The following is an 18,023-nucleotide window of genomic DNA, read 5'->3' on the forward strand; positions in this document are numbered from 1 at the left end:
GGGTTTTTTTCTATTATTGTCAGAGGTGTTTATTAGAGCAGAAAAATAACAGTGCTCTGCTTGCAGCCTGATTGCCGGGAAGTGTCGGCAGCGGCCACGCAGCCCCGACAGCTGGGATCAGACTCAGCTGGGATCAGACTCAGAGGTGCTGCCTGGCACCACGGGCACACTGTGCTCAGGGGCTGTGCTGGGCAGCTGAAAAGCCCCTGCCCAGGTGGTTTGATGGGAAGCAGCATCAAAAGGAAATTTCTTTTCAGTAGTGGCAGAAGGAGAAGATGCTTCACAAGTCTGAGCTCTGGAGTGAATCAGGAGAAAAGAGCAGGAGTTTCCAGGAGTGTGAGGGGTGAGAGGCTGGTACAGGGCTGGGCCAAAGGACACGAGGAGGATCCTCTGGCACAGACACCTGTGCAACAGGGGCAGGAATTTAGGGACAGGCAGGTTCTAGGTGATCCCATGGAGGATCTCTCCCTCTTGCCCATCCACCCTGTCAAACCCTCTGCCGAGCTGGAGCTGTGGCCCCTTGGCACCACTTTGGCATCTCAAAGAGCAGAGATGAATAACGGCAGCACACCCTCCCTTCCTCCTCCCCCCCCATGCCCATCAGGGCCTCCCCGGATCTGCTACACAGAAATTAATCCTCCTGCCTCATTAATTGTAGGAATGTGTCGGGAGCTGTTCAAGGTCAGCCTCTAGGACCCCTGCCATCAATCCTCTCCAATTTGCAGCTGCCTCGTTGGGGAGGAGCTGGCAGTGGCACAGCAGGGACAAGCAGTGGGGACATGTCTGGTGTTTGGGTGACCAGAGCCTGCAGACACAGGAGGGTTTGTCCCAGGAGTGGCTCCATGCTGGCAGGCTGCCCATGTCCCTTTGTCCCCTGGATCCTCTCCTGACCCCCTCTGCCCACCCACAGAGTGACTTGATGGGGACCCCTCTGCTCCCTCCTCATTGCTGATGGCTGAGCAAGGGGGTAGTCTGAATTAATTACATTGGACACCAATTAACCAGCTCTCCTCACCCATTAGAGACTGCAGAAGTTTTGCACTTAGATCTTGCATCTTATGTGATTGGCAATATTCTATTTTTTTTAGGGAATGAAAAGAAGAAAGGGAAAATGCCTTTAGGAGAGCCAGGTTTTGCTGCCTGCAGAGCTGGATGTACTTTTTTCTGTTTAAGAGCAATGATCCACCCAGCAGGGATGGAAACAGAGGCGCTGGGAGCAGAGATGTAGCTGAGAGCTCCCGGGCACTGAATGTGGGGCTGCTGCCTGTGGACTGCAACCAGAGCTGCCCACAGGGTCTGGCCATGCCCACAGGCTGCTGCCCAATGCCATGAGTCCCCATCCCACGTACTGAAACCGGGAAAAACCCTGCAGCTGCTTCCCCTTTCCACCTTCCCCCTTGCCTGATGGCCTCAGGCTTGGGAAGCTCTTATGTCGCAAACTGGGAGCCACTGTCCCATCACTCATCCCAAAACCTGCTTCGTGAACATCCACCCTCCCTCCAAACTGTGCTCCCCTTGCTGTCCTGCACCATGGCCTGTGTCACCACCTGCCACTGCACCTGCTGTGACCTCCTGTCACCCAACTGGCTCTTGCACCCCGACAGCCCCCTCCCCATGGATCCTCCTGCCCCAGCCCCTCTGCCATGGCCGAGACCCATGGCTCAGGATCTCTGCAGGGCTGGCACCCTGCACCCTGCCCCGTATTCCTGTCCCATCCCAGGGATGGGGTCTGAGAGCTTGTGAGCGTGACTCAGAGCCGAAGGGGAACCGAGAGCGCTGTCAGCAGGCGGCTGTCCCAGCAGATCGGCACACTCGGAGCCTGCTGGAACGAGCCTTTTCCCTGCGGACCCTGAGGACAGGAGCGCTCTGGTGTGGGACACAAGGTCCCCATGTCACCCCGTGGCGGGGCCCCAGCGGCGGCGGGCGCTTGCCGGTGTCCAGCTGGGTGTTTGCAGCGCTACGCCCTCGGTTCCCACGGAGATGCCCACGTCTCCATGGCTACCCACGGATATTCCTGCTGGTAAACAACCCGCACGGCACCAGCTTCCGTCCCCAAGTACTGCGGGTTGCTACACCCCAGGGAAATGTTGCGAGGGCAGCGGCCCCGGCCAGGGCAGGCAGTGCCCAGGGTGCTGAGCCCCCACCCACCCCCGGCAGCAGCCTGAACCCCTGCAAGCAGGGCAGATTTAGGGGAAAGTGCCTTTGCTTGGACTGTCGGGCTAGACAGGTCGGTGGTGAGAGCCCCGAGCCATTCCCTCCAGCCAGCGCAGGAGGCAAAGCCAGATCTCCCCAGGCTGGTGTCCCACCACACCGAGACACCCCCTCCCAGGGGGCTGCTCCGGACCCCCCAGATTTTGGCATATGTGAGGGCTGTAGCGTGCTGTGGGGATGAAACACCGCCCCAATCCCAAGAGTAAACAGCTCTTTGCACAACCGCCGCCGTGGTTGCGAAGGCTGGGAGTGTGCGGAGGGTTGAGCAACCCTCTGTTTACCGCCCATGCCAGCCCCATCCCACCAGACACGGGATTCCCTGCCGGGGCTGTGCTCCAGCCTGGCACGGGTGGGCACAGCAGCTTGGCACGGCCCCCTCCAGGCAAGCAGCTGTTGAAATAACGCGGACTAATGGTCAGATACTGGGAGATGCTGGTGGAAACGTCGTGTCATGGGCTGCCCTCGGGTGTCTTACTGGCCACTCACCCTGGGGCAAGCTGGACGACGTGGACACGGACACAGGCTTGGGAATGTGAGCTGCTCCCAGGTGGCATCACCCTGCGCTGGCAGCCACAGCTGGGCTTGCCTCCTGCCCCTTGAGTTGCTCATTCCCTGGCCATGGCCTCCTGCCACTTTCCCCAGCTCACATTCTTCTGCCGTGTCCCCCAGCCCAGCCTGGCGGCCCCAGGGCAGTTGCAGTGAGGAACTGTCTGTGCCACATCCCGGCTGTGCCCAGTCTGGCCCTGGAGAGGGCAGGGGGGAGGCTGGGCGCTGCTCGGGGTGCCCACAGCCCCTGGGCTTTCCTGCCTGCGGCGAGCGAGAGGGTCGCAGACTTCAGGGAAGTGTTTTGCAATCACCTTCTTCAGAGCGTCACAGCAACTAACGGCCCTGGTTTTGAGGAACTAAAGGGGAAAGCAGCATGTTAGCAAACAGACCGAGCACGGCCAGCCGCCGGCAGCTGGAGCCCGGCACTGGGAGCGGGCGGTGAGCCGGACACGCCGGACACAGGAGAGGCAGGGATGGAGGCGAGGTACGGGTGGAGGTGAGGAAGGGGTGGGTGGTGATGCTCAGGTCTCACCGAGCACAATCTGGTCTGGTTGCTCTACCCAGTCCCCTGGCTGGGACAGCCGCACGTGCCGAGTGCTCAGGGGTGGCCGCTGTCCCACTTCCCACACTCGAGTGCTTTGTCTCCGTCTGGATGTTGGGATGAGGAGCTGTGGGCACCCGGAGCTGTGCACACTGTGGGCAGCCCCTCCTGCGCCACCGAAGTGTCTGGGACTCATCAGGGGCAGGGGAACCGGGCACGGGCAGAGGCAGCCACGGCTGCCAGGGCCATTGTCAGCGGCAGGCAGGGGATGCAGCTGAAGTGGGCAGCCGGGAGGAGCAGGACCCCGCAGCTCCGGCCAGTCCCGCTCTGCTGCTGTCGGTCATCCGCTTCCCTCTCCCAGCTTATCGCCCTCCGCCGGCCTCACCGCCCTCAAACCGCAAATCTCTGCCCGGCAGCGGCTGGAGATAGCGGAGATAAAATCAGCCCGTGGCTGCAGCCGGGCACAGGGTGCTGTGCCCGGGATGGGGCGCGGGGCCGGGTCGGTGGAGGCGGTGCGGAGGGAGCCGCGTTCCGGGGTCTCTCCCCTGCGCTCCCCACGCCAGCGGCTGTGGCGCCGAGCCGGGGGCGGAGGTGTCAGAAGGGCTGCGGGAAGGGCTGGCGCTGACAGCGAAAGGACATTCTGCTCCGGGAAGCGCCGGTGACAATGGAGCCCGGCTCCTTCCGCCCACCTCGTCCCCAGCCCTTGCTGACCCCCAGGACCAGCCGCTTTCTCCGTTCCAGGTGATGCCAAAGCCACGGAGGAGACCATGGCCAGGTGCGGTGCTGGGACACCCTTCCTGCCGCAGCTCTCCCTGCTCCTGCTCCTGCACTTGGGCGGTGAGTGCGCTCCATCCTGTCCTGTCCTGTCCTGTCCTGTCCTGTCCTGTCCCACAGCCACACCATCCCCAGCACCCTGCGCCCACCCGGGCTGGCCGGGGCCAGGCAGGAACGGCAGCAGCACAGCAGGCACGGGCAGGATGGGGCTTGGCACGTGCTGGTGGCTTGCCCAACGCTCGGCTCTTCCTCTCCAGAGACGGGGGGCCCGTTTAAGGGAAGAGGCTCGTCCCTATGTCCTGCCTGGGCGCTGAGGAGCTAAGGTGGCTTTGTCACAGCTGTACGCAGGATGTGATATGTTTTTCCTGCCTGCAGGGACGCTGGGCTGTGCCTCGGTGACTGTGCACCCCCGCATTGTGCCCCTGGGCTCGGCTGTCACTGCGTCCTGCACCATCCAGAGGGAGCTCTGCCGCGGGTTGCAGCAGGAGAAGGTCCGGATCCGATGGATGCTGGACAGCAAGCTTGTGGCTGGGAGCCAGTACCAGGGTCCAGGGGGCACAGAGGTGTCCAACCTCACCCTGCCCCGGTTCAACCACACACACGCCAGGCTGTGGTGCTGTGTGGAGTGGAATGGGACCAAGCAGCGCCTCAGCATGGCCGAGATCAGAGCGGGCTGTAAGTGTGATGCCACTACATGTCACCCTCCTCCCCAGCAGGGACGGGCACTTGCTCAGGCTCTTTCCCGGCTGTTCTTCCCCAGACCCTCCTGCAAAGCCCTTCAACCTCAGCTGTGCCCTGAACCTCAGTGACTACGGGCTGACGTGCCAATGGGAGCAGGGAACCGACAGCCACCTCCCCACCAGCGTCGTGCTGAAGTACATGGGGTAAGTCCCGGGACCACGGTCCCCTGCCAAACCCCACAGCAAGCCTCATCCTCCGCCAGATGGACCCCAATCCCACTGCTCTGCCTGCTGTAGGAGCAGAGGGGAGGCAGTGACGGGCTGCACCCCACGAGGAGGGCACAGCCACTGCACGGTGCCACGCCAGCTGCTCCACCTGTACCGGCAAATGGAGATCTGGGTGTCTGCCACCAACGCCCTGGGCACGGCTGAGTCAGAGCATCTCTGCATCGACCCCATGGACGTGGGTGAGTGACGGCACAGAGGTCAGGGTTCAGGGAAGCTCGTCAGCAGTGACAGGGGTATTAAAGTGACATTAAAGCACGTCGGGCCTTGAGGTCGCATTTTACGGGCAGGTCCCTGATGAATGTCCTGGCGGGATGAATCGCTGCCAGCGCTGCATTACAGAGCGAGCAGCGCGTGCGGCGGGTTATGAGCTGCCAGTTGACCTGCTGCACTCCACAGCTCCTGCAGCAATTGATTACCCATTTATTCAGCAGGTCTATTAATAATGGATCCAGTGCCTATAAACTATTTATAAAAGGAGCCTTCCCAGATGGAGAGACTTATCCTCCCTGATCTGGGGCTGGGGAAGGGCTGGCCAGGAACCAGCTGAGCCCTCCCATAGCTGTGCCACACTCTCACCCCTGAGCAAACCCAAATGTTGTTCCAAACACCAGGCCCCGTAGAATCTGTTTTCTCTGCATAGGCATTAATGCAGAGCTGTGCCAGTGTTGTGCTCATGAGCATTACTCTGTCCCAAGCAGGGACACACACTGGCTCCTGTCCCTTGCCACCAGCCCTTCTCCTAAATGTTTAGGGGTGGTTTGCCCCCATTTCTTGCTGTAGCACCCTGGCTGCAGCTCCTGGCATCGACAATACACACATGTGAGGTCGTGGCTCTGGGCACTGCTCGCCACACACCTTTCCAACTCTCCCCTGCCCTTCCTACAGCCAAGCTGGACCCCCCAACCCTGCAGAGCATCCAGTCCATCCCCTTCCAGACCGACTGCATTGCCCTGGCCTGGGATGCAGCACGGGGCACAGAGCACATGGAGCTGCAGTGTGAGCTGCGCTACCGGGCTCCCGAGGACCCTGCCTGGGCCCTGGTGAGTGCTGCTGGGGCAGGAGCCAGGACCCTCCCTCTGCTCCAAACAGTGGGATAGCAAGGGTCCCCATGTGGGTGGGACAGCAAGGTGTCCTCCCGTGCCCACACCAGGGGCAGCCCCTGCCCGAGGCAGGAGCCAGCACAGCCCTGGTTCCAACTGCCACCAGGTCACCGGCATCGGCGGCCGGGCCGGCACCGCGCAGCACTGTGGCTTCCTCTTCGGCACGCAGTACCGCTTCCAGATGCGGTGCCGGCGCAACTCAGCATCGCCGTTGGCACACTGGAGCGAGTGGAGCCCGGGCAGGAACTACACCACCCACGAGAAAGGTGAGTGTGAGTGACTCAGGGGTCCCCGGTACAGCGTTGGGGACACATGGCACTGCGCTGGGGACACATGGCACAGTGTTGGGGACACACGGCACAGTGCTGGGGACACACGGCACAGTGTTGGGGACACATGGCACAGTGCTGGGGACACACAGCACAGTGCTGGGAGCACACAGCACATTGTTGGGGACACACAGCACAGCGTTGGGGACACACGGCACAGTGTTGGGGACACACAGCACAGCGTTGGGGACACACGGCACAGCGCTGGGGACACACGGCACAGCGCTGGGGACACACGGCACAGTGCTGGGGGCGCATGGCACAGTGCTGGGGACACACGGCACAGCGCTGGGGACCATGGCACAGTGCTGGGGACACACAGCACAGTGTTGGGGACACATGGCACAGCGCTGGGGGCACACGGCACAGTGCTGGGGACACATGGCACAGCGCTGGGGGCACACGGCACAGTGCTGGGGACCATGGCACAGTGCTGGGGACACACAGCACAGTGTTGGGGACACATGGCACAGCGCTGGGGGCACACGGCACAGTGCTGGGGACACATGGCACAGCGCTGGGGGCACACGGCACAGCGCTGGGGACACACGGTACAGTGTTGGGGACACATGGCACAGTGCTGGGGACACATGGCACAGCGCTGGGGACACATGACACAGTGTTAGGGACACATGGCACAGCGCTGGGGACACATGGCACAGCGCTGGGGGCACACGGCACAGTGCTGGGGACACATGGCACAGCACTGGGGGCACACGGCACAGTGCTGGGGACACATGGCACAGCGCTGGGGGCACATGGCACAGCGCTGGGGACACATGGCACAGTGTTGGGGACACATGGCACAGTGTTGGGGACACCGCCACACGGGCTCATCTCAGCTTCTCCCGTTCCCCTCCCGTTGCAGCCCCCACAGGGAAGCTGGACGCGTGGTGGGGGGCTCAGCCGGCCGGGACAGGGGGGCGGCTGGAGGTGCAGCTGCGCTGGAAGGTGAGCGGGGGCGGGCGGAGGGCGCGGGAGATGCCGGGGCATTGCCTGAGATCCCCGCAGGGACTGACACCCGCACACCGTGCCCGCACCCAGGCCCCAGGGCAGCGGGAGGCCAACGGGCGAGTGCTGGGCTACCGCGTCACCCTGAGCCCCCGGAGGAAGGGCAGGGACCCCCCCACCATGTGCAACACCACCCACACCCAGTGCAACTTCTCGGTGCCCGCGGGGACCACAAGGGTCTATCTCTCAGCCTACAACAGCGCCGGCGAGTCTTCTCCGACCGAGGTTGTCCTGCTGGAAAGGAAAGGTGAGGGCAGTGCCCGAAACCTCCGGGTGTTCCCCGGGGCTCTGCTCCCCCCGAGAAAGCTGCTATGGGGTGCACAGCCAGGGCAAGGAGAGGGCAGACTCCAAACCCACAGGGAGGGGATGGTGTGGGAGAGGTGCTCCCCTCTCCCACCATCCCGGTTGCTTGTTCCATGAAGGTCAGCCCCTGGCTGGGCTCCGGGCCGTGCCCAGGGGCGAGCGCAGCCTCTGGGTGCACTGGGAGGCACCGCTGGCCCCAGTGATCGCCTACGTGCTGGAGTGGCAGCGGGTGACAGCCGAGCCTGGGCACTGCAGCGCGTGCTGGCAGATGGAGCGGGACGGGGCAGCCACCACAGCCCTTATCCGGGGTAAGTGGGGGCTGCCAGGGGACCCTGATCCCCTGGTCAGCTGTCCCAGGGGGCTGGCATCCATCCTGACCAAACCAGAACCAAGCCCTGCCCCTGCCCCTCATCCTCCCTCCTTCCCCCTGCACCCGCCCCCAGGGTAGGTGTGCTGGTGCCGTGGGGCAGGGGTGGAGCAGCAGGCAGTGCCCTGAACTCCCGGCCCCCTCTGCTCTCCATTGTAGATGGCATCGAGCCTTTCCAGCGGTACAACATCTCACTGTACCCCCTCTATGAGGACACTGTCGGGGTGCCTGCCCACACCACAGCCTACTCCCAGCAGAAGGGTACGTGGGAAGGGTGCCCCACCACCAAGACCTTGCCCTTCCAAATGGAGGAACGACCCCTTCCCCATGTACCCCTAATCCAGGGGCTGTACCAAAAGCTCAGCTTGGGAGGCTGGGTTTGTCTCATCTCTGGATGTGCTCTCAGCTCCCCTACAGCATGGGCAGGTCCTGACACCCACACCTTGGGAGTGGGACCCCCCCCATCAGTTCCCACCCGAGGCAGTGGCTCTGCTCAGCACTTGGGTTCCCCCCTTGTCCTGCTCTTTCCAGCACCATCCCATGCCCCGAAGCTTCACCTGAAGGGGATCAGCAAGTCAGAGGCCGAGCTGTGCTGGGAGCCGCTGCCAGTGGAGATGCAGAACGGCTTCATCACCAGCTACACCATCTTCTGGGCCAACAGCATCACCAACGGGGCCAGTGAGTCCTGCCCGCAGCACCACTGACCTCACCCTCTGTCCCATCTCAATGTGCGGGGTGGAGATATCAGAGACCCTGTGTCCTTCTCAGAGAGGGTCAGGGGGTTTTATGGGTCCCTCACAGGGCTCCCTGCCAGCAGAGACCTGAGGGGCTGTGCAGGTGGGGGGATTCTGTCACGCCATCAGCCCCATGTGTCCCCAGGTGCCACCGTGAATCCTTCCCTCAGCTCCTTTGTCATCCGGGGGCTGAAGCCATCGACCCTGTACAAGGTGCACATCATGGCATCCACGGCCGCCGGCAGCACCAACGGCACCAGCCTGACCCTGGTGACCAGAGTCCTGGGTGAGGGCTGCAGGGGAAGGGGGAATGGGAGGGGACCCTCAGCCCCCGGTCCTGTCCTGGTGTCATGGCACAGCACAGCTGGCAGTGCCCACTGCAGTCCCCTGTGACCCTGTCCCGCTTCCCAGATGACACCGAGATCCAGTTCCTGTTCCTGACCCTGGGGCTGGTCTTCGTCGTGCTCGTGGTGTTGCTCATCTGCTTCCAGAAGAACGAGCGGTGAGTACCAGAGCCCTGCCCGGGGCTGGGCTGCCGGTGGGACAGGGTGGCCTTGCAGGGTGCTGGCATCCCGCCGGGAGCTTGGCCCCACTCCAGCACTGAGGCCACCCATTCCAGCCCGCCTCGCTGAGTCCCCTCATCCCCGTGGTCCCCAGGATGAAGGAGCAGCTCTGGCCCAGTGTCCCCGACCCCGCCAACAGCAGCCTGGGCAAGTGGGTTCCGGCAGCGGTGCCGCAGGTGAGACCGAGCGGCTGCTCCCCAGTCCCCACCCAGCACGCGGTCCCTGTGAGGGACAGCAGGAGCGGGTGGCACCGGCTGTGACCTCCCGCTGCTCCCCAGGAGCCGCTCCAGGTCCTGGCCGCGAGGGAGCCCGGCCCGGCCATCTCCACGGTCACTGTGCTGGAAGGGGAACCGGGGAAGCAGCCGGGGAAGGAACACCCCGCCCTGCCCGCCGCTCTCCCCGCGCTGTCCCGGCCCTACGTGCGGCAGGAGGGTCCCGGGGAGCCGGTGCAGTACGCACGGGTGGGAGGTGGCGGGTACCGGGGCCAGCGGCTGCTCCCCGAGCCTGCTCCCCGCTTCTACGAGAACCTGCGAGGCAGCGGCGGGGCGGGGGACTGGGGGTTCCTGGAGGAGCCCCCCGCCACCTTCCCGCTGCTGCAGGGGCTCCGCATCGGCGGGGCCGAGGAGCTGCACGAGTGCCGGGCGGACTAGCGCGGGATGGAGCCGGGCAGCTCCGCCAGCGGGAGCGCCGGGATGCGGGATCCACCCGCGGGGTTCCAGCTGCACCCCGGGGCGCTGCCCGGCTCCACCCCGCTCTGTGTGTGTGTGTGTGTGTCCCCTCCCGACCGCCTCCCTCCGAAATAAACAGGGACACGCTGAGACAACCCTGCGCCTCTGCGGGAAGGGGATGGGGACGGGGATGGGGATGGGGATGGGGATGGGGATGGGGATGGGGATGGGGATGGGGATGGGGATGGGGATGGGGATGGGGATGGGGATGGGGATGGGGATGGGGACGGGACCGAGACGGGGATGGAAATGGGAATGGGGACGGGACCGAGACGGGGACAGGACGAGGATCGGAATCGGGACGAGGACAAAGATGAAGACGGGGAAAAGTAGGGGAGGAAATAGAGACGGGGACGGAGATGGATATAGGGACGGAACCTGGACGGGGACCGAGACGAGGACAAGGATGAGGATGGGGACGGAGATGGGTATGGGGACGGGACAAGGATGGGGACAGTTAGAGATCCGGGACAGGATCGAAGACGGGGAGAGGAGCGGGACCCGGGGCCGCCATCGGTGCGCTCGGCGCTCGCTCCCTCCGCCCTGGCTCGGCACTCGGCACTCGGCAGTCGCGCCTGCGCAAGATGGCGGCGCCCATGGCGGCGTGTCGGTGAGCCCGGGCCATGTTGGCGCTGCTGGGCCGCGGCCTGGCCGGGCCGGCCCGCGCCGGGGCCGCCGTGCTGGGCCGGACAGAGCCCGGTGAGGAGCACGGGGGGCTCGGAGGGAGCTGGGAGAGAAGGTGGAAAGGGAAGAGGACAACGCTGGAGGAAGTGGGGAGAGGCCAGGGCAGGGGTGGGAGCTGAGGGTGCGGGGAAAGGGCAGCCTGGGGTCGGGGGTGGCCGGTCCCAGTGCCACACCGGCCTCATGGTCTGTCCCACCTGAGACGAGACAGGGGACCGGGTGACTTCGGGGGTACCCGGGGTGCGGCTGGGGAGGGGGCGCGGGCAGGATGCCGGGGGTCCCTCGCAACAGCGGGGGTGGCCGAGCCGGACACAGGCCTGAAGCAGAGCCTGATTCCAGCAGCACGACCCTGGAAGAGCAGCGGGGAGAGTTTGTTCTTGAAAGGTCAAAGAAGGAGGAAGTCCTGGCTGATGATGAATATCCGTGTCTGTACCGAGCTGTGTCTGACACCGGTTGTCCTCAGGTGTCACTGCCCTTGAGCTCTGACACTGGGGTGGTCCAGAGCAGCCTCTCCACATCGCTAATGAGATTAATTCATCAGTTAATTCAGCAGTTTAAACCCTCTGAATGAACACATTTCCTCACACTGCTCAGTGTGTGCAGTCTGTCCTTTTGCTCCAGTCTCAGCATTTGCTCTGTCTCAAGCAGCACAACTTGGTTGGTTTTTAGCACCATGTGAGAGCCACTCTGAACTATCTCACACTCCTCTGGGATTAAAGATCTGCCTGGTCGCTGTCACCCAGAGTCTCAGTGCTCTGACCCCATACAGACTAAGCAATATTTGATGTGTACAGAGCTGGAGAAGTGCACACAAGTCTGATATCTTTCTGTTTCTCCCACCCAGCCTGCAGTGCTGTGCTCCAGGCAGCCAGGGGCTATGCCAAAGCTGCAACAAAGAAGAAGAAAGGTAGGTCAGGATCCACAGGACCAAATGTTTTGCTGTTGACATGCTCACACCTGTACCCTCATGGCACAGAAATAATTCCAGAAATAGTTCCTTGCAAGCTCAGGAGTTGCTCAGGAGATTCCCCTCCTCTTGAATGTGGGGAAATAAACAATTGTCAGTAGATCTGTGAGACAGGAGATCTGTGAGGATGGTGAGACCCTGGCAGAGGTTGCATGGAGAAGCTGTGGCTACCCCTGGGTCCCTGGAAGTGTCTAAGGCCAGGCTGGAGGGGGCTTGCAGCAACCTGGGATAGTGGAAAGTGTCCCTGCCCATGGCAGGGGTGGAATCAGATGGGCTTTAATGTCCATTCCAGCAGAAACTATTTTAGTATTCTGTGATCTGTGGGCTCGGTGGATTGTTGTAAATACATGTACACCATATTGTACATCCAGAGTGCTGAAGTGAAGAGACTGAACCTATTTTTTCCACCCTGTTCTTGCCCTCTTGGCTGGATCTGCTCAATTCTTGTTTGAAGCACACAGCCAATTTCCTTCAGAACATGTTTCCTCTGATCTGGTTTGCAGGGTCAGAGCTCTGACTTTGTCCTGCTCTTCCTCAAATATTTATCTTTTTGTAGACACCCCAAGCCATCTGGATGACCTTCCTCCCACCTTGCTGAAGAAGGATTATGCCAATCTCCCAATAATGAACAGGTATGAACAGGGGGAGGGAATGGCTGCTCTCTCCAGGGGTTTGTATCTTACATATAACCATGGTATGTGGAAGCTGTCACCTGCTCACTAATTAATCATTAATGCTTTGTGGGCACAAAAATTGCAAAGTCAGTTTGGAAGCAAATTTCCAGCTACAGACAGTGGTCAGGGCTTGACTGTTCACTCCATGTGAGATGGAGTGCTGGTTGCCCACATCCTCTGTGGGCTTTGTAGTCCATAAGAAAAAAACAAGGAATTAATCTTGAAATACTAGAAACATCTTGCAAATAATTGTGTCTTGAACTCAGGCAATGGAGAATGTCCTTAAACAACTCAACATGAATTCAGTTGCTGCTGAATTTGTGCTCTGATGCAGAACTGCTCGTGTGTGGTGCAGGGAGGGCCCCCAGTGGCCTGGCTGTGATTTTCACTGCTCTCTGAAGGAACCAGTCTTAAAATTAAATATTTTTGCAGCAAAACTATTTGATACTCCTGTAATCTGAGCCATGGTTTTGCTTAGGAAAGTGAGCACCAGTTTATGGCTGCCAGATTTGGGAAGGGAGGAGAGTCCTTGTAATTTCTAGAGTAAATTAAAGCTGAGAAAAGTGAATATGTTCTGAGAACCTGAGTTCATTTCTGTTGTTAAATAGACTTGTTTCTAGTTTGTTTATAAGCTAATTTGCCATCTCCTTGCAGTGTGGATGATGTAGTGAAACGGTTGCTGTCCCTGGAAATGGCAAGTCAGGTCAGTGTCATTCTGCTTGCTTGGAAAAAAATAGATTTAATGAACACCTTCATGTAAGACTTGTCTATGTTGTTAAATATCTTTGACTTACTGTATTTTTAAGTGACTGAAAATATTGGGATGATGAAATACAGTGATAAGTCTGGTTTACTCTTAAAATTTATCACACTGAAGTGGTAACAATTGCATATTAAAATGAGAGAAGAAAGTATTCAGGGGTGACAGGGCAATGAGCTGTTCTGTTCCAGCTGCTTGTCCTGACCCCCTGTGTTCTAGAAACCATTGCACTGGACAGCAAATGTCCTTCAAGTTATTTTTACTTTCCATGTGCCCAGAAAACAAACAGGTAGGAAAGTGGCACAGAGATCTCTATGCCATTCCTCTATGCTTGGCACTTCAGCTTAAAAAGATGTAAAAGCACTGACTAAAGGTCTGAATTGCAAAGCTTTTATCTGGGTGTTAGGGAAGAGAGCTGAGTGTCTCCAATCTCTAGTGTTCTGAGACAGTGACAACCTCTTTTCTGTGACCCACAGAAGGAGAAGATGAAGGTAAAGACACAGCAGCTGGTGGAGAAGGTCAGGAGGTCTCCCAATGACAATGGCTCCTTTGAGGTGCAAGGCAAGTCAAAAAAGGAAAGGGCATTGTTGGCAGATGAAACATCTCTGTTTCTATTCAGCTGTTCCCACCCCAGCACTTCCAGTTTGCAGGATAATTCAGGAGACTCTCCTCCAGGAGAGCTGCTGAGAAGCAGGTAGCCTGCAGGATGCCCTGCAGGAGTGCTGCAGGTCTGGAAGTGTTGCAGAGGCTGCTGGGGTGCTTCCAAATTCCTGCTCCACATCCACCCTCCAAAGGCAGTGTGTGCATTATTCTGCTTGGAGTGCTTCTGTGACATGAAGCACTGAGCTGCAGCTCTTACCAAAATGAACCAAATCAGCCACAGAACCCAAATTTTTCTCTGCATCAGAGAGCTGTGGCTGAAGCACAGTTGGGTCAGTGCAGGGACAAAGGCCATGTTGCATTGACCAACACTTTGTCATCATTAAACCCTTCAGTTCCTCAGGATGCCACCAGCCCCTCCCTCCAGAACCCAAAACCCCAAAGACCTTCCTGCTGCTCTTGGAAAAAAAAAGTCTTTATTGCTGTCTGCTCCCCCAGAGCTTACATCCCATGAGGTGAAATAAATGTGAAATCACTGGGAATTGAATGAATACAAGAAGAATAAATTCACAGATAAATTTATATGCTGTGTTGCTAAAATCTTACCCTCTAATTCAGCAGCCTCGTAACAGTGCCAGCTCTGTAGGTTGTGTGTTCCTGTCTGTTGTGCTCCATGCAGTGGGCTGTGGACGGTGTTTTGCCATGGTCAGTCCCTGCTGTGCTGCTGAGGGTACCTGCAGGGTCAGCAGTGCTCAGCTGGCAGCCTGAGACAAGGCAGATGATCCTGGACCACCTGGGAAAGCTGCTGCTCTCACACAGCTGCTCTCTCTGTCCTTTGCAGTTGCAATTTTGACTGCCAGGATACGAACGCTCGAGGAGCATCTCCAGAAGCATCCCAAGGTAACTCGGGGATCTGAGCCCAGCACACAGCAGCTGCTCAGGTGGTTTTCTCAGTGTATAATGAAAGGATTTTAATCCTGGGGATTATGGCTTTCCTAAGGAGGTTTATAAAAGAGTTACAGCTGTTCCCTGGTGCCAGTGTGGGGAGCTGCTGGCTCAGGCACAGCTGGATTCTCACCAGCTCTGCTCTGTGTTCTGGTTTGTTACTGTAGTGGAGGAAAAGGCTGAGCAGATTCCTTTGGGCAGAGTTGAGCTCCATTTCTCCTCGCTGCAGATGTGGCTTCACCACTTAGTTTTCACTAATTAATGAATGCAGCTGCAGTAATAAACAAAGAGCAAATTCTGTGCTTGTTCTGCTCATGGCAATATTTGGTGGACAGCACTGTGTGAATGTCTCACTCCCCTGCCTGCAGCTACCTGAGGTCAAGCCCAAATTTGAGACATCTTGACTGAAGTTATATTCATAAAACAGATATCAAAGATTCTTTATGCAGGGCAAAAGGTGGGAAATGGATTTATAACTACATTTGAAAGACGTGCATAATTGTTACGCATGAAAACGTGAAGGGTACAAGAGAACAGAATTGAGCTTTTTTGCCAAGCCAGAAGTGTTGTAGTGAATTTTGGAATTCCTTGGCTGAAGCCTGTTCTTTACACAAATCACTTGTATAGGACAGGGAGATGTCTCCTGTGAGGGATTGCTTGAGCCCTGCCAAAGAACAGCCAGACAGTCAGAGCCAAGTCACAGATTATTTTCATATTTAATTTCTGGCAAAACAAAGGTTAATGCTAGTGTTATTCTGAAGCTTCAAGAGAAGCAGGTTTTAATCAGAAGACCTTCCCTGCAGTTTTGGCACAGCCTGAAACTGTACACAAGCTGAAAACAGTCTTCAGGGAAGGTGAAGGTGCATGGAAAGCAGAAAGCAATTCCAGTGCAAAGTAAATCATATCTCCTTGGATCAGCCTGTGCTGACCTGATGTACTCGCAGCATCTGCCAACAGAAGTTGTTCTAAGACTCTGTCCTTAACCTGATTGTTCCCTTTCAGCCAAAATCTGGTCTGTTCTCAGTAATTTATTGGAATGGCAGGACGATCTGCCTGCAGTGGAGTGAACACTGGGTGCTTTGCAGGACAAAAGGAACCGGCGGTTCCTGCTGATGGATCTGGACCGGCGGAGGAAGATGCTGGGGTACCTGCGCCGGGTCAACTACAGCACCTTTGAGAAGACCTGCAAGGAGCTGGACATCCAGTACAGCCCCCCCCAGCCCTACAGCCGCCGCGTCACCAAGCGCTGGCTGATCAAGAAGGCTTTGTCCATCAAGGTATGGAACAGGCTGGACAGGGAAAAATCCCTCTGTAAGAGTTACAAGTGATTGATAGCTGAGTCCTCTTAAGCCAGGCTTTGACTTTGATCCTGTCTGTAGAGAACTGCCTGAGCTCAGCCTAGAGCTCCATGGGGGATATTTATGTCATGGGCACTGACACATGCTGTACTCAAGAGGACCAGAGAGTTCTAACATTTAGCAGTCTCTCAGAAAGCTCACATTTAGCCAGCAGAGAAAGACCAGAGGCCTTACTTGATGTGTTCCACAAGAATCTTTATTTCATGCCAAGGGTGCTCAAGCAGGATTCCCTCAGAGACAAAGGGCAGACAGCCGTATTTATAGGTTCAGGGGGGATTCAAACTACAGCAAATAAAAGTTTATACAAAGAACAGCATCCAATCTAAGCCAAAAGTTCTAAAGGTGAACTGACCAATTACACAAACTAATTTCTAACCAATTATCTTCCAAAGTGTTGGAGAGTGACCAAATTCTTAAGGAATTTGGCTCAGCCTTGATATCTAGGATACCTTATCTATTATAGCAAGTTCCAGGGGCCAGGGGAAGATGGCTTTGGAGGAATTGTATCATCCACACTCAGGAACTTCAGGTTTGCTCAAAAATGTGTTATTCAAACCAGCTTTTTTCTCAAATCCTGGTATGGGAACTGATACAGATGGCAGTTTGAAACAGAAATGTGGGTGCACCCACTGTCTGCTCTGATTTGCTCAAAATATTAGAGTTGTAACTGCTGTGTGCAGTTGATTTTGGTATAACTAAGCAGAACCAAAAGCTGGGTGTGCCTTAGATTTGTAAATGCTAAATTTCAGTCCAGTCAAATTATAACCAAAGGACTGGACCAAAGGTGTCCAGGGAATGACTGGACATGGCACTCAATGCTCTGGGCTGGTTGACAAGGTGGGGATCAGTCCCAGGTTGCACTCTCTGGTCTCAGAAGTCTTTTCCAACCTGAATGATTCAGTGGTTGACTGAGTGGCTGTAACAGAACAGTCTCAGATGTTTCCCTAGAGCAAGGAAGGCACAGAGGGAGGATTTGATGTGGTTCCTGCTGGAACTGTTCTGCCTGCAGCAGACAGCCTGGGGAGCAGCTCTGCAGGCAGCTTTATCTCTCTCCCTTCTGCTTCCACAGGTGTTCCAGGAGAAGCAGAAGCTCAAAGCAGCCGAGAGACTGAAGCAGAGGAAAGAGTGGCAGGCAAAAGCAAGGGCTTCACGGGAACAGCAGGAGAAGCAGGTGCAGGAGAAGCAGGTGCAGGAGAAGCAGGCACAGGAGGGGACACCTGTGTAGTGGCACAGGCTGGCACAGACAATAAACACCTGCCCAAAGACCTCAAGCCTCTTTGCTTACGTGCTGTGGTCTGCACCATTCTGAGCACCTGGGAAGGGCAGTGGGTGGTTTAAGTGGTTTAGAAGTTTAATTTCGGGCTGTGTGCTGGGCAGGGTGGTCTGTGAGAGGACCTGGGGGCTCCAGCAGATCTGTCAGCGGGAACAGCTCAAGGGTGTCTGTGTCCTGTCAGCACAGCTAGTCCAGAGGTTTGTGCTGTCACATTTATAAACTGAAATTTAATACATTTAGATTGGACATTATGGATAAATTGTTCCCCGTGAGGGTGGAGAGGTTCTGGCACAGGTTGCCTAGAGAAGCTGTGGCTGCCCCTGGATCCCTGGAAGTGTCCAAGGCCAGGTTGACACTGGGGCTTGGAGCAACCTGAGACAGTGGAAGGTGTTGCTGCCCGTGGCAGGGTTGGCTCTAAGGTCCCTTCCAACCCAAACCATTCTTCACATGCACTGGGGCTGTGCTTGTGCACTGGAGTGATCCACACAGGGACTGGGACAGTGTGCACATGGATCAGGATGCTCTGAACACAGACAGGGATGATGGCACACACAGAGATGATAGCACACTCAGACCAGGATGATGAACAC

The 18,023-nt window shown here is 57.7% G+C and overlaps 2 protein-coding genes across 4 annotated transcripts; both read left to right on the forward strand.

Moving 5' to 3' along the window:
• The first annotated feature begins 3,050 nt into the window (after positions 1 to 3,050).
• Positions 3,051 to 10,256, forward strand: CSF3R (colony stimulating factor 3 receptor). 3 transcript variants are annotated; one of them, XM_033080463.2, is made up of 16 exons: positions 3,051 to 3,253; positions 4,040 to 4,135; positions 4,448 to 4,747; positions 4,833 to 4,956; positions 5,050 to 5,219; positions 5,926 to 6,080; positions 6,247 to 6,406; positions 7,338 to 7,420; positions 7,514 to 7,727; positions 7,903 to 8,091; positions 8,310 to 8,411; positions 8,682 to 8,828; positions 9,030 to 9,170; positions 9,296 to 9,386; positions 9,542 to 9,623; positions 9,726 to 10,256. In XM_033080463.2, exons 2-16 carry the CDS (start codon positions 4,066 to 4,068, stop codon positions 10,095 to 10,097), a joined length of 2,400 nt encoding a protein of 799 aa, XP_032936354.1. In that variant the 5' UTR covers positions 3,051 to 3,253; positions 4,040 to 4,065; the 3' UTR covers positions 10,098 to 10,256. The 3 variants fall into 3 exon arrangements, with proteins under 3 accessions (XP_032936354.1, XP_032936355.1, XP_032936356.1); XM_033080464.2 differs by having other exon boundaries at positions 3,051 to 3,241; XM_033080465.2 differs by lacking the exons at positions 3,051 to 3,253; positions 9,726 to 10,256 and having other exon boundaries at positions 3,648 to 4,135; positions 9,504 to 9,591.
• A 481-nt stretch (positions 10,257 to 10,737) lies between these two features.
• On the forward strand, positions 10,738 to 17,425 carry MRPS15 (mitochondrial ribosomal protein S15). The gene is made up of 8 exons (XM_033081021.2): positions 10,738 to 10,874; positions 11,701 to 11,763; positions 12,380 to 12,455; positions 13,152 to 13,200; positions 13,734 to 13,818; positions 14,699 to 14,757; positions 15,888 to 16,079; positions 17,230 to 17,425. Exons 1-8 carry the CDS (start codon positions 10,799 to 10,801, stop codon positions 17,383 to 17,385), a joined length of 756 nt encoding a protein of 251 aa, XP_032936912.1. The 5' UTR covers positions 10,738 to 10,798; the 3' UTR covers positions 17,386 to 17,425.
• Positions 17,426 to 18,023: the final 598 nt, after the last annotated feature.

Source organism: Catharus ustulatus, chromosome 26, assembly GCF_009819885.2.
Source record: "Catharus ustulatus isolate bCatUst1 chromosome 26, bCatUst1.pri.v2, whole genome shotgun sequence".
NCBI lineage: Eukaryota > Metazoa > Chordata > Aves > Passeriformes > Turdidae > Catharus > Catharus ustulatus.